The sequence below is a fragment of the Acartia tonsa genome, chromosome 4 (assembly GCF_053477335.1).
Source record: "Acartia tonsa isolate MP-2025a chromosome 4, ASM5347733v1, whole genome shotgun sequence".
Lineage (NCBI taxonomy): Eukaryota > Metazoa > Arthropoda > Copepoda > Calanoida > Acartiidae > Acartia > Acartia tonsa.
The window spans coordinates 52864573-52881382 of record NC_137263.1 but is presented as its reverse complement, the minus strand read 5'-3'; the positions used below and the strand labels follow the sequence as shown (position 1 = coordinate 52881382).

General features: G+C 32.9%; 1 protein-coding gene across 1 annotated transcript; it reads right to left on the bottom strand.

The window, feature by feature from the left end:
* Positions 1–12924: 12924 nt before the first annotated feature.
* On the bottom strand, positions 12925–13656 carry LOC145315535 (uncharacterized). Its single transcript, XM_080155516.1, has one exon. The coding sequence runs from the start codon at positions 13654–13656 to the stop codon at positions 12925–12927; it is 732 nt and encodes a 243-aa protein (XP_080011642.1).
* Positions 13657–16810: the final 3154 nt, after the last annotated feature.

Genomic DNA, 16810 nt, shown 5'->3' with positions numbered 1-16810 from the left:
CACTTGTTTTCCAGAGATCTAATGGGATAGGATAATTGCAGATAATTTGTTGTACATCCCCAATGATGATACACAAAATTACCCCTTCTGTAGATTACAATTAGTGGTTGAAACGAATAAACATCCAACCTAATGAACCCACCAATCAAAATTCACCAAAGTCCCCACAGTTGTTCAGCTAACGAATAAGACACGTTATCATAAAACTTTGGGGACTAGTGTAATAAACAGCCCATTGTCCTTTCTTTCTTTGGTTGTTTCCACTAGGAGTTAAGGTGAGTTTCTTAAAGTTCTAAAGTTAGTTGGTCCGGTAGTTTCCCTCATATTGCATAAGGACCACATACAAACTCTTTAAAACCCAAATCTTAATATTAGTTGCAAAAATCATAATCAACCGCTAAAAAATGCCCTTTTAGGAAATAGCCTAAAACTACCACAGAACCAATAGAAAAATTCCCTGAAAAGCAAAATCAAATTTGTTATGGGAAATGAGACATTAAGGTGCCGACGGACAGACAAACAAACATCGTTCTACTTTGTAGTATAGATTGATAGTTTTTTCCTATCGTTTCAAATAGTCTTCTTTTCCAATGTATAAAGAATATACGTCAGGTTGCTAGCATGGATATAATTTATTGGAAGATGATTAAAGTCCCTCCACAGATTATGACGTCAAACGATAGATAACAATGAGAGACCAGCCCAAATTTCCCATTGGTCAATTACAGTGTATACTGGCCTCTCATTGGCTAATCTATCGTATGACGTCATAATCTGTGGAGGGACTTTAATCATCTTCATTATTGGTCAGTTCGTTCATCCAGTAGGAAGGGAGGGGATGAGGTAAAGGTGGTGGATTTTTTTTTAGCCAGCTATATGCTCCACTTTATCAGAGTACATGATAATCTAGTGTAAGAATAATAAATCTATTTCTTTTTTTCCATATTTTCTTCTTATTTCAGCTTTGCATTATATGGACCCTAGCATCCCTGTTATGTTTCTCTTCCCCCCTTGAGATTTAGGAACGGATGAAGCAATTAACTTTTTTATATGAGCTTCAAGCTGCTCTTTTACCTATTTGATTTCTAAAATTTAAACTCTGAATTCAACCAACTTACTTATATTAAATAAAAACAGCCTAAAACCTGTCTAGAATCAAGAAAAGAATCCAAAAAAAGAAAATACTAAAGCCCCTTTTTCTCCAGAAAAAAATTAGCTATGACCAATACAGAAGACGAAGAAAGTCGCTCATTGTGACGTCATAAAATTGAGGGGTTATGCATCTCTTTTTTAGGGGTATTCTTTCCCACTCATCCTCTCCTCGTCCCTCATTTTTATGACGTCATAATTTTGTTGAGGGACTTTCTTTATCTTCCCAGTAAAAACCCTCGAGAAAGTTTACACCAGTTTGTACTGCATTTTCTTATGCAGATTTCCATGTTCAATAAAAAAAAGTGAAACAAGCGGACTAAAATAACGATTTCCCCCTTTTACCGCCTTTACCCCCTCCCCTCCAACTGGATGAAGGAACTGACCAACAAAAGAGTCCCATGTGAGGCAGCTAAATTGACGACATTTTTTCCCCTGTCAAAATATCCAGTTATATTAAATAACTCAATGTCACCAGACAGAAGTCAGACAAACAGACGTAAATATATTATGCATGTCTCAAGATAGAAAAAACCTTTTTATTATCTTTGAGCCAACAAAAATATGTTTTTCTCTCATTTCCCAAAAGATTTACCATAAAAAAGCAGGGAGGAAGGGGAAATTGGGATTTTTATTACACTAGTCCCCAAAGTTTTATAATAACGTTTTTCTATTTTTGGGGACTTAATGAATTTTGAATGAAGGATGTACATCAATTTATCGGCCATGGCTTATCCCATTAGTTAGATCCCTGACAGAGAAGTCAGAAATATCTTTAATATTGAGAACTTAATAACTGGAAAAGAAATCAAGGTGGCAGAGTGTCCATAGGTGCGTAGAAAGATTTATAAAAACTGAAAAATTAAGTTTTCTCGTATTCATTCGAATCCGGTGGATAGGAACCGGTTCTCATCCATATGAAAAAAAATATGTCTAGCATCGTATTATATCCAGCTTTCTACGAATATAAAAATATACAATCATAAGATTAAAACCAGTTTTTTTAGCCGGTGCCTTCGGCACCTCGGGGCTAAAAAAACTAGTTTTAATCTCATAATTGTACATTCTATATCCGCGGAAAGCCGTTTATAATACGATGCGAGAAATAACTATCATCTTATTTTTAACTTTAAACTGAAGTTGAAATAATTATTTAATTTAAAAATGAAAGGAAAATTTGAATTACATCAACGAATAACCTCTATAAAAGTAACAGGATGTTTGTTGGTCTATCTGTAGCCTTGTACCAAAAGATTTTGCTGTCTGTAGGACCAGTATGACTCTCCTTTACAGTTAAGTGTATTATATGTTCTGAGCTGAATCTTTAAATCAACTTATTGGTGAGCCGGATCAGGGTGCGCCATAGGTGGTCCTGAGTTGGGCCGAAGGTGAGCCACAGCCACTGCTAAAAAACATTGATCTTTAAAAGATTTTTGGCGCGGTGTTGCCAGATCGCTGGCGACACTCGATCCGCGCTGGTACAACTTTATAACTTAAGCTGGGTCAGTACAGTATTTTATATAAAACAATATATATTTTTTTCTAAAAATAATTATAAAAATGATTTCACGATAGTTTTGCAATAGAATATTAAAACTAAATGAAAAAAATATTAATTAATGAAATACGGCTCACCCCGATCTGGACCACCTTTGGCGCACCCCGATCTGGCCCACCACTAAATGATTTAAACATACAGCTCTGATAAATGTTTTTATCTAGTTTTAGGAAGAGTGCATTTACCCTCCTAAGATAATACACACAAAGAAAAGTGTCGTTATAGGCCTCTAGGGGCGTAATTGATTGTATACAGCATAAAAATAATATAGTTATTAATATACTCGTAAGGTAAACAAAAATAAAATAAATTAAGCAGTCACTGAGAATTGGATTCCAACAATTATAGAGATGCTACACATCTCAGAATCCCTTTCTTCCTCCTTCTCTCTCCTCATAAAAATAAACATAAAAGTATTATTACATAGATTTTGTGTGCAAGCCCTTGGGAATACCTTGGGCAACAGACATAGGTAAATTGGAGATAAATTCACCATTTACCCAATATCTTACTGATATATAGAAATATGACCCTAGAGGCCCCTAGGGGCATTTCAATTTTAGCCTTTAAATATTTAGGAGGAGATCATTTTTCTAGGGACGATTTATCTTGGAAGTGTGGATCTACCCTCCCCCAAAATAGTTAAAATTCTTCCCAGAACTCACGAGAAGTTCCATTGTAAAGGAGAACCATATCAAATCCTTTGGTACAGACAGACACACACCTAGACATCCTGTTACTTTAATATGATTTTTTATCTACCTATCCATAAAGCCCTGGGAATACCTTTCCTTCTATTTCTCCTTTTCTCTCATTTAATCATTTTTTTCATCTTGATTTTATGCTCTGTGTTTTATTGCTTTCATTTTACTTTTTTTATTCATAAGGATATAACAATTGAACCGATAGAGGAAAGCATTTTATAGGTATTTTAAAGATATTTTGTGTAATTCTGTGCTAGGGGCGCAGCCTTTAAATCACAACTGATAATTCTTTTATTTTGAAATCTATTCTATAATTAAATCTTGTCTGTATCTCCGTTCGACGTTCCATTACTTAACGATACTTAAAATACCAATCTAAGCCAATGTAATGGTTTTTTGTTACTTTTCATTAAACTTGTAGTTGGCTAAAATGATGACCCCCCCCCCTTACAGCTTCTTTACAACATACCCTCCCCTCCTACTGGATGAAGGATTTGACCAATAAATGATGTCCATCATAGCAACCTAAATTGTTGATAATTTTTCCCCTGTCATGATATCCACTGACACTGTTAGTTGTTGCTGTGCAACTTATGGACAAAAATGTCCTTTCTTTTCTTAAAAACAAAAAAAAACAGGAATTCGTGTTTAAATTAACAAGGATGACAACATCCATAAAAGCGAAGCACTGAAACGGTAGGACAAACCGACATTAACACTTGTAATGTGTTTGAACTAAATAATCAGAATATAAAAGTATAAGAGTCGAAGCAAAATTGTAAGTTAATTTGTTGAACAACTGCTTGATACAGGATAATGTTTATGGAAATACTTACATTTTTAGGACTTGATTATAGAGTTGCTTCGCTTATAATGTTGTTCTTTGTTGTCCCAGGAATCAACATACCAAAAATCAGATCAAACGGATAATTAGATCACTTAAAAATTTATTGTTAAAAAAGTAGAAAAATCAACATGTTTAAAATGGACGTACGGACATTCTGGTAATGATTATAGAGGTGCTACGCTTTCTAAATCGTACCCAACTACTACAGGAATCATCATGCAAAGTTTGAAATCGGTAGGACAATTCTAACATACCTTAATTAACGAATAAAAGCTATCTATCCTGGACGGACGGACCGAACCTAATTATAGAAAAGCTTCGCTTTTAAAAAGAAGAAGAAAAAATAATGTTTTGCATTTAGAAAAGTAAATTAACAAACAAGTTCTTACTCTAAGTTTGTTTTACTTTAAAAACTTTAGAAAAGAAAGTTTTCTTTCTTTAAGTAAAACTCTCATTAACGAAGAAAAGTAATTTTTTCGTCGCAAAGCTACTCTTTGTTTGTGTTTGTCTGTCTTTCTGTTTAACTATCATTTTGTAAAATTAGGGGGTTGATTTTTTCACATCAATAACTTCCCTTTTTCTCCCCTTTCCCCTTTAAAGTCCTTTGCTTCTTCCCTTTCCATAGACTTCCAAGGTGGAGGGTAAAGGTCTGTTTACCCTCCTAATACTTTGAAGCCCCCTCAAAATAAAAGGCTTAGATGTCCCCTTCTCCTCTCCCTTCAACTTTAAATTCTTTACTACAACATACATATGGGTCATGGAAAGAAAACGAAGTTGCGGGTTTCATCGTATGTTTACAGTAGCTTTTGAAAGGTTATTTTAGGTTAGGTTTAGTTAAGTAAAATAAACATTTATTAAAAGGAGAAACTTTTTAATATTTTTCCCTTTCATATTTTCTTCTTCTCTTTCTAACTTTCTCAATAATTGGCAATTTAAAACAACTTCGCTGCTATTGGACGTAAAAATCCTTGTTTAAAGTTATGTCTATATAGTTTTCACCATTTTTAGAGGCCAAATTGTTTCTTACGAAACAAGAATGATAACATCCGTAAAAGCGAAGCTCTGAAACGATATGACAGACGAACATTAACTTTTGTTGAGTGTCAGAACTGAATATACAAAATATGAAAATATAAGGTTTGACAAAATTATACGTAATTTTTTTGCAAAAATTCTTATAATATTGTACCTTATTGTAATAGGAATCAGTAATATAAAAAATCAGATCAATCGGATGATTTTACCATATAAAATTTTTTTATTAAAAAAGTAAAAAAATCAACATGTTTAAAATGGACGTGGGAACATTCTGGTAACGATTATAGAGTTGCTACGCTTTCTAAATCGTACTTAACTACTACAGGAATTACCATGCAAAGTTTGAAATCGATAGGACAATTCTAACATGCCTAAGTTAACGAATAAAAGCTAACTATCTCGGACGGACGGACGGACCGACCCTATTTATAGAAAAGCTTCGCTTTTAACAAGAATGATAACATCCGTCACATCTGAAGACATTTAGTCGACATTTGGAATTTTATGTCAACAAAATATATTCCAGACTAGACAGACGTCTCCAGAGAGGGAGGGGACATTGGGCTTTTTATTGCACTAGTCCCCAAAGCTTTATAATATCGTTTTATTGTTCGTTTGCTTAACAACTTTGGGGACTTTTATTGAAATTGGTTGTTTCATTAAGTTGAGTGTTCAAACGTTTCAACTACTAATTGTAATCTACAGAAGGGGTAAATTTGTGTATCATCATTGGGAATGTTTATTAAATTAATCGGACATTGTCTTATCCCTTTAGATCCCTACAGATATCTCTTACCCCCCGGCTCTGGAACAGAGATTCATTTGTGTGTGTGTGTGTGTGTGTGAGTATGTGTGTGTGTGTGTGTATGTGTGTGTGTGTGTGTGGGTGTGTGTGTACCCACTTTGTTATTTATTCTACAGGTTCATTCAGAATACATAATTACTCATACACATACTACAAGGGAATTCTCTAAAAAAAACCTACTCACAAACAGCCCAGGGAGGGAGGGGGCATTGGTCATGAATAATATTTGGCGGCTTCAAAACTTGTGGTACTATTAATAATTGTAATTGGTAGGTTCAAATTACCAGTGACCATACGTTGCAACCAATTATTTCAAATTATTTATTGCAAATTATTTATCTTCATTGGATTTATAGTCCATTTTCTTATCATTAGAGTAAAACACTATCTAAAACTGTATCTCCTCATCGCATCCTTGTGCAACCTTTCTATTGGGTCATTGAAAATCAACCAATAGTGTCGCTTATATTAACACAGCCAAGTAGCAGATAATAATTTAGAAGCAGACGAAAAAGATCATTGAAGAAAGAAGGGAGGTAGTTGTCTGTATATACATCTTTACTATAGATCTGTTGTCTTATCCCTTAATATCCCTAAATACAAATACATATACACACACACACACACACACACACACACACACACACACATAAACACAAACAAACAGACATTTACAAATAAAATAAATCTTGAGTAAATCCTTAATCCTAATTTGCATCCTCATAATGTCTTATTTAGTGTTTAGCATATATCTAGAATACAAAATAGAACAATGTCTGTCTGTCCGTCCGTCCGTCTGTCTGTCTCTTAAGATCTTGGTAACCACTGAACCGATCGGATTATACTGGTTATGTGGTGATTTTAGGCTATTTTCTTGGGGGATGAGTTACACAAACACCCCCAAAAAAGCAAAAAATCCTCCACCCCCCCCCCCTGAATTTTTTTGTTCTTTTTGTAAACTTAAACAATTAAGTGGGGTGGGGGATTCTATATAGGAATGGACTTCCCAATACCTCTTTGGAGTTCGCCCCTAGAGGCTATGGGTGAAGCAGCTAGTATTAACAAAAAGTATTGATATTTTTTTGTCTGAAGCTTTCATATAACGCCAACCGGCCTTATTTTAGGAAGCCACAGTCGCAACCTAATGTATTTCTAAACATTCAGAGCTGCAGCCTCAGTGACACCTAAAAAATCCAGAATATACATGGATAATATGACAGTGGAAAAATTGTCATCAATATATGTTGCTAACATGGACATCACTTAATGGTAAGGTCATTCATCAAGTAGGAGTTGAGGGGATGGGGTAAAGAGGGTTGATGAAATTATGTAGCATTTGTGTTACCTAGACCTTAGGAAAGTGTTTGACAAAATCATTAAAATTGGACAAAAGTAACTCAATAAACAATTATTTATTTTGTATAATGTTTTGAATATTTACATGTCACTTCATATAGAGAAATTGAAGAACTAAGTAATAATTACTAAAACATTGACATGAGCTTTTTTTGGTAAGCTTCCTTTTAAAAAACAACCAGATTATGATTTCTTCTAAAAGTTTCTTTTCATAATAGCTGCTTTAAAAATTATCAACCTAAAAACAATTTAAAATTGTATAAGGTCAGTGATCTATTTATTTATTCCATTCTATTTTGTGTCCACAAACAAGTGAATATTTTAACCCAAACTAGTTTTTCCAATATTATTCAATCTCTTTGATCTCAATTTCCCTTCTCTACTTTGTTATGGGGATTCCTGCAACCCCCCCCCCCCACCCCACCAACTAACCCTTTTTATTTAATTTAAAAATTCCTCCCTCTGTAAAAAGTTAAAATATAATGGATATAAAATATACGTGGATATTATGAAATGGGACAAATTATCGTTGAAGCTCTACAAAGTGTCCGAAAAAATGAGCCGAGTGACGTCAATAGATCCATCTCTTTTTAAGGGGTTTCCTTTCCCTCTTATCCTTTCATCCCTTATTTTTATGACGTCACACTGTCATTTTTTCGGACACTTAGTAGAGCTCCATTGTTGTTAATTTAGGTTGCTAACAAGGACATCACTTATTGATCAGTTCTTCATCAAGTAGGAGGGGAGAGGATGGGGTAAATGTGATTATTTTTATTTTAGCGAGCTACAAGTTTCCCTATTTTAGAGTATATGATAATCTGGTGTAAAATCCAAGTAATAATAAATCCATTTAAAAGATATAGTTTCAACGTTGTAGTAATTTCATTTAAACCTAGCATGAAATATTTTACTTTAGTTAAAAAAAAAGTTTTAACTTAATCATTGAGTTAAAAACAAGTGCGTGCACATAGATTTGCTCGAAGAGGGAGAGGGAAATTAACAAGGATGACAACATCCATAAGTAGCGAAGCATAAACAATTAAATAAGAATTTAGATATTAGTTGACAAAAGCATGTATATTAGGAAAAAATCACGAAACCTTTTCAACATTTGTTTTTAATTTCTTAATATTTATTTATATTTCAGCACTATGACTAACAGACTGACGGTCAAAGTAAATTACATACTGGATGCTCAGAACAACGGGAAATTTAATTTTGATATTTTTAACTACAAAAATTAAAAAAAAAACGGACTATAAACACCAAAGATATGAAAAAAATGTGAAAAATATAAACATAGCCAAAAACCTGCAAAAAGGCAGTCTGACCGCCATTGATGTGTTCTTGAAACGAAAGGAAATTTAATTTTTATATCTATAACTGAAAAACTTTGGAAATTGGGCCATAAACACCAAAGGTATGGAGAAAAATGTGAAAAAAACAAAAATAGCCTAAAACCTGCTTAAAGGCAGTCTGACCGTCATAGTTGTTTTCTTGAAACGACAGGAAATTTAATTTTGATTTTAAACCTGAAAAAAGTTTGGAAATCGGACCATAAACACCAAAGATATGGAGAAAAATGTGAAAAATACAAAAATAGCCTAAAACCTGCTAAAAAGCGGTCCTATCACCATTGATGTTTTATAGTTAATTGTGCTCCTTGATAATGGGAATGTTGTCAAAATTTCAGCCTTTTATCTTTTATAGGAGTTGAGAAAATCACGTTTCCCCCAAACTAAGACGGACAGACGGACAGACGGACATTCCAAATTATAGAGTAGCTTCGCTACTAAAAACCAACTGTTACTATAACAAATGACTAAGAAAGAAAAAAAAATTGTAGAGGGACATAGTGACTCAAAAATCAGCCATGTGACGTCGTAAAAATGAGGGACTATCCATGTCTTTTTAAGGGTTTTCTTTCCCACTTTTCCTCTCATCTCCCTCATTTTTATGACGTTACATGGCTGATTTTTGAATCACTTTGTTCCTGTTCAAAAATTTTCATTTTTATGAAACCTATTATTATTTATTATACACGTTTAACTTATAGTAGCGAAGCTACTCTACAACTCCTGTTTGTCCGTCTGTCAGTTCTTTGTCAGAGAAGGTTGACTTATATTTTCTGTCGAGGATTTTGCAGACTAAAGAGACTCTATAACTCACTTAGCCCGTAATTTTATCTGTAATATTTTGGATTATATGGCATTAAATTTCTACAAGAAAAATGTTTGGGATCTTATTCAGTTCACGCACGGTGATATGCTCCTGGCAACGATTATCTCCAAAAATCTATGAACATTAAAGGCTGCTAGCTGCCAAATTTTTGGAGATAATCGTTGCCAGGAATATTTCACCGTGAACTGCACGTGATCCATATTTTTATTCAGCTACTATTAAAGATACTATTTTGCTATAAAACTTATTTAGTTCGTTGAACATCTGATTTCATATTTTGGCTGTTTAGAAAGCTTTTATTTTTATGATTATGCCGAATAATATCTTTATAACTCACTTTGTCCATCTGTCTTTTAAGCTTTTGTATAAAAAAATATTCATCACATTAATGTGCTTCGCTACGACCAAATCTTCGCATTCTTGTAAAAGCGAAGCTTTTCTATAATTAGGGTCGGTCCGTTCGTCCGTCTGTAACGGTTAACGTTAATTTAAACAGGTTAGAATTGTCCTATCGATCAAAACTTTGTATGATGATTTCTATTAAAATGTAAGTATGCCCTTAAACAAAATCCTGTATTTAAGCAGTTTAGCAACAAATGTTATTACAATTTTGTTTATACTTATACATTTATATTCTGATAATTTAGTTTTGACACAATACAAGTGTTAATGTTCGTTTCTCCTACCGTATCAGATCTTCGCTTTTATGAATGTTGTCATTCTTGTTTAATTTTGAATTATTGGCCATCATTGCCTTGGGGAGCCAAATTTTGCAAAGTTTAAACTTGTTTCATTATTACAAGCCAATCTTTTTAATAACTTTTACCAACTTTCAATATAACGCATGTATATAATAGTTATTTATTTTATCGTATTATAGGCAGCTTTCCGCGGATATTAAAAACAAAAAATATAGTATTAAAACATGTTTTGTTAGTCCCAAGGGGTTGAAGGCAAGGTTTAAAAAAACTGGTATTGAATTTATTATTTTTATTTTAGTATTCGTGGAAAAGTGTCTGTAATATGATGCTATACATGATTTTTCAGTATGGCTGAGAACCGGTTCTAATCCAGCGGATATTAATCGGTTTTGAAGCCATGCTGAAATAAACGCTTTTAGCACGCAATCGTGTTTGATAAATTTTGTTTCCTTTATTCTGACAGTCGAAAAATAATGTATAGCATCGTGTTACAGACAATTTTCGCGAGTATTATAAAAAAAATCATAATATTAATACCAGCTTTGTTAGCCCCGGCCATCGTCCCCTCGAGCCTAAAACTGTTAATTTTAAAAAAAATTATATCCGCGAAATGCTGTCATTATTTAATACGATGCGATAAATAACTATTACCAAATCAGAATGATGACGTAATATACGAATTACCGTACAGACAGTGTCATGGACGGACGAATTACAACATTTAAAGAGAAATATCTCTGTTTAAAAGTAAACGGAATGTTTTTTACACCGCAGATTGCAATTACAGTTTTTGTATATACATTCTGTATATAAAAGTTTTGCTTACAAATTTGTGTTTTATCTTCATTTAATGCAAAGTAGACTGTACAAAAAAATATTTAAATAACTGTTAATTTTTCTTTTTATTATAACTACCGCTACGAAGGCGGGAAGGTAATTTTTTAGGGGCGAATTTTATTTTAAGGGTGGTTCCAGATATTCAAATTAGTTTAAAATCCTTCGCAGGACATTGAGTAGCGATATTGTAGAGGAGAACCATATCGGCTCAGCAGTTACCGAAATCCTTCGGTTAAGACAGACACAGATCCTGTTACTTTTATACAAGGGTTCGATAATGGACCAATCTATTATACACATTATATACATTATACACATATACAAAGTTTTGAATGTTTACTACTTTTGGTTTATATAATGACTTTTTTACAGTAAAACTTAGAAAACCCAGGAGAGAGGGGTCGTTGGGCTGTTTTTTTACAATAGTCCCCAAAGTTTTTAATATCGTTTTCTTATTAGTAGTTGAAACAACAACTTTGGGGACTTTTATTGAGTTTTGATCGGTTTGTTCATAAAGTTGAGTGTCCATACGTTTCAACCACTAATTGTTTACTATAGATAGAAGGGGTAATTTTGTGTATCATTATTGGGGATGTACATCAATTTATCATCCATTGTCTTGAGATCCCTGTAGGAAACCTCAATAAATCAGAGTTGATTTTTAGGTTTTTCTAAGATGCACTTTTCCAAATTTTACTACAAGATAATGTTTAGAAAAGTATAAGTTACTGTTAATAGATTTGCTACAGAATTCATATCCTTATAATAAAGTAACAGGATGTCTGTTTGTCGGTCTGTCGTGTGTCTGTACCGAAGGATCTCGCTAACCACTGAACCGATCGGGTTCTCCTTAACAGAGTAGCTTCTCATAGGTCAGGGTAAGGTTTTAAACTATATTGGAGTAGGAGACCACTGCCCTTACAGGAGAAAGCGCACCTATAAAAAGACATCCCCCACAAAATTTTTTACATTATACGTCCATTTAAAAAGATAAAATATGCTGATTTTTAACTTCTTTGCAACAGTCTTTTTTATAATATTATTATCCTATCCATCTGATTTTATGATCAATGATACCTAGGACAACTAGGTAAAATGATTTAAGCAAAGCACCTTAACAATCATGTATCAAAGTGTAAGTATGTCCTCAAGCAGCATAATGTATTTACTAAATTTTGCAAAAATTATTTACAATTTCGTTTAGACTTATATTGGGTTAATATTCTGTTGAATATGTTCTTAAAATCAACAAGTGTTAATGTTCGTTTGTTCTACCCTCTAATATTTGTTTTGTTTTTATGGATGTTTTCATTCTTATTTATAACCTCATAAAAAAGAGAAGTTTTTTCATAAAAAGATAAATGTTAATTTATAATAATTTATTTAAAATTTATAGGAAATTTATAGAGATTTACAAAAGCTAAACTTAATTTGGGTATAGTCCCTTTCGTGGCAACGCACCTTAATTTTCACATTAGCTTTTCTCATATTTCTAGCCTCTGCGGGGGGCTCTAACCCTGCGGGGCAATCACCTAACCTAACTTTACGTAACCTAACCTAAAATAACCTATGAAAAGCTACTGTGAAAATACGACAAATCGTCTGTTAAGGAACGTTGCCACAAAAGGGACTATACCCCTTAATTTTTATAGTCAAAAAAATATACTTTATAATAGGAAATCAATATACAAAAGTAAATATAAGTTGTTTAAATTTTTACAATAAATTACAATGTTTAAACACATTTTTCATGCCTTATCAAGTCTCCTCTTGATACAAGTTGGTCTGTGAAACTTCCAGTCCAGTTTCTGGCAAGCTTGAGTACAGTACACAACAGAGCTACACGCGCTACATTTCTTTACTGCAGATTTGTCACATAATGTACGTTCACAGTCATTATCTTCTTTTGGTATCATTTCTCTTGCCTTTGCAATAAGATTCTTGGCGCTGGAGAAAACAGTCTCCATAATTGTTCTTACATGAAGGCCGTCTCCATAACTGTCAGGCTTTGCCTTCGAGTCCAAGAGAAAATTCAAAACACTCCAATAATCTGGTTTATCCATCAATTCATTAACATACAGATGGAGGGTACTTTCTAATTCTCTACGATTTGGGTCAGCCCCATATTTAATCAATATTGGCACAACCTGGTCACAATCAGGATACATGGAGGCATAATCCAGTGCTGTGTTGCCTGTTATGTCATGGCCATTCACATCAGCACCAAGTTGCAGCAGTTTCTCAAGAATCTTGTAGTGGTCGTTTTCGTTTTTACCATTCCACACAGTCCTGATATCCTTGACATTTTGTTTGGTAAGCCATGGCAACTGTTCAATATAGATCATACGCCTGCCAATGACGGGGGCAAACACAGGGCTAAACTGGGAATATCCCTCTCTTCTATTTAATGTTCTCTTTAGCTCCTGTTCTGACAACTTCTCTATATGCTGTATAAAATCACTATAATTGCCAAGGAACATATTAATGAATAGATCACTGTAATACCCCTGCCCTATGGGGTTATACTTGCTACCTGGCAGGTCAATATTAGCAGAACATTTTGTTATTAAACGTTTGACAAATATATCTTTTTTTACACCCGTTAAATTTTCATAATATTTTACCAGAAATATATCTGGATCTTTAAAACACACTCTGGGTGGATGTTGTTTTAAATGTTTGTTAAGAATTTCAATTTTTGAGCAACACCAATATTCACCCAATTGCTGTATAATTGTGTCTTGTTGCAAACAATCCAAGCTATCAAAATGTTGAAGAAGTTCTGCAGACAATAAGAAATCATCTTGAAACGGCTTGTGTTTCTGGTGTATACTGTGTAGCACCTTCAGCAACTCTTGACATGATGCAACTCTAAATAATTTGAACCAAGAAGATATATAATATGTGATATCAGGTACTGTGTATAGCTCTTGAAACATGGACATTTTCGTAATCAACTCCACAGAAAGCACAAACTGAAATGGAAAAAGATTAAGTATAAAACATCCTTGTCAGTCGTACCCCTTTTTAGCAGGTTTTTGGCTATTTTTATATTTTCAGAGACGAAATGGTGGAAACGTGATTTTTCGGCTGTTATAAAAGATAAAAGGCTGAAATTTCTTGTCAACATTCCCATTAATATAAAGTATAATTAACTATAAAACATTCATGTCGGTCAGACTGCTTTTTGGCAGGTTTTCGGCTATTCTTATATTTTTCCCATTTTTCCTCATATCTTTGGTGATTTTGGACCGATTATAAATTTTTTTTTGTAGATGAGGATATTCAAATTAAATTTCCTTTAGTATATAAAGTTATAAACACCCATAAGGGTCACACTACTTTTTAGCAGGTTTTTGGCTATTTTTATATTTTTCACATTTTCCCTCATTTTTGGTGTTTTGAATTGAGGATGAAATAAAAATAACTAAGAATAAAACAAGGATGACAACATCCATAAGAAGCGAAGCTCAAAATTTATTGATAGACATCTAGAAAAAAATAATTTTTTGAGTATGTTAAAAAAACATAAATGGAATAAATCGCGAAACCTTTTAAAAATGTATAATATCTTTTGATGCATTAAGCTAAAAAGAAAAATGTAAAATCTAGGAATCGATCTAGCACCCCAACCAATAGCAAGTCTTTATTAAACTTTGTGAAAATATATATAATGTTGACTTAATTAATCCCTAAAAATTCCAGCTGTTTATCTTGAACACGAGTCAAAAAATCATGAAAACTTGAAAAACTAGGAAACGATCTAGCACCCCAACCAATTACCATATCTCAAAAAAACTTTATAGAAATGTGTAGAATGTTGACTTAATTAATCCCTAAAAATTCCAGCCATTTATGTTGAACAGGAGTTTAAATAATGATGAAAACTTGGAAAACAAGGAATCGATCTAACACCCCAATCAATATACAAATCTTAATGAAACTTAGTAAAAATATGTAGGATGCAAATTTATCAAATCCCTGAAAAGTTCAGCCGTCTGTCTTGAAAAATAGTCGAACAAATTACGAAAACAAAAAAAGCTAGGAATCGATCTAACACCCCAATTAACAAACAGATGGACAAAACAATGTATAGATTAGATGCACATATGTCATAGGAATCTTCACTAAAAATTTTAGCTGTCTATCTTTAATAGGAGCCGAGAAAATTAGGTTTCCCCCACTTTGTCTCTAACAGACGGACGGACAGGCGGACATTTCGAATTATAGAGTAGCTTCGCTACTAATAAATATATATACATATATATTGAATATTCCTTACTTACCATATTGTATATTAATCACTTTTATTCACTTTGTAACTCTCATTAACTCAATTTTTGGTAAAATTAACTTTAATTTCAATTAAATCACGAATGACTATTGGTACTATAGTATGATCACCAAATAAATCTATGATTATAACTAATTACGAAATTGTAAGCTTTGTGTTATTTATAGAAATAGTTATAGAAAGTTCTAGAAAGTTCATGATAAAAACGATTAAAATTTATAGGTTTTTGGGGTGAGGGGATGGGGGGATAATAGGGTTATTTTGATTGGTTGAATATTTTCTAGACGTTTTTATGAAAATCTTTGATGTTCTAGAAGTTTCTATGAAAATCTATGATGTTCTAGAAGTTTCAATAAAATTCCTTGATGTTCTTATAGCAGTTTCTAAGGAAATCTTTGATGTTCTTCTAGAAGTTTCTATAACAAGGATGATAACATCCATAAAAGCGAAGCACAGAAACGGTAGGACAAACGAACATTAACACTTCCATAGTGTCAGAACTGAATAATCAGAATATAAATGTATAAGAATCGAAGCAAAATTGTAAGTAAGTTTGTTGAAAAACTGCTTGATACAGGATAATGTTTATGGACATACTTACATTTTTAGGACTTGAAAAAAGAGTTGATTATCATATAACATTATAATTTGTTGTCCCAGGAATCAACATACCAAAAATCAGATCAATCGGATGATTAGATCACATAAAAATTTGTTGTTAAAAAAGTAAAAAATCAACATGTTTAAAATAGACGTACGGACATTCTTGTTATGATTATAGAGTTGCTACCTAACTCCTAAAGGAATCACCATGCAAAGTTTGAAATCGATAGGACAATTCTAACATGCCTAAATGAACGAAAAAAGCTGTTTGTGACAGACGGACGTACGGACGGAAGGACCGATTCTAATTATAGAAAAGCTTCGCTTTTAAAAAGTCTTTAATGTTCTATTAAATTCTTTGATGAATAAATTTGATTTGTTGAATACTTTCTAGGAGTTTTAATAAAAATCTTTGCTGTTCAAGGTTTCTATAAAAATGTTAATTGTTCTAGAAGGTTCTATATCTTCATAAAATCAAAACAGATATATTCAATGTTTTCTTAACATTTTTCTTCTAGAATTTTCTATTGTAAGTTAATAAATACACCAATTTTCTACAATATTCTATATTTAAAAAAAATCAAAGTCTTTTGATCATTTTATCGAATTTTCTGTGAATTCTGCTCGTATTATTCCAAAAGTTTTTTAGTAGCGAAGCTACTCTATAATTCACTTTGTCCGTCCGTCCGTCAGTCAGTCCGTCAGACAGTCCGTCAGTCCGTAACGCTATGGGGGAA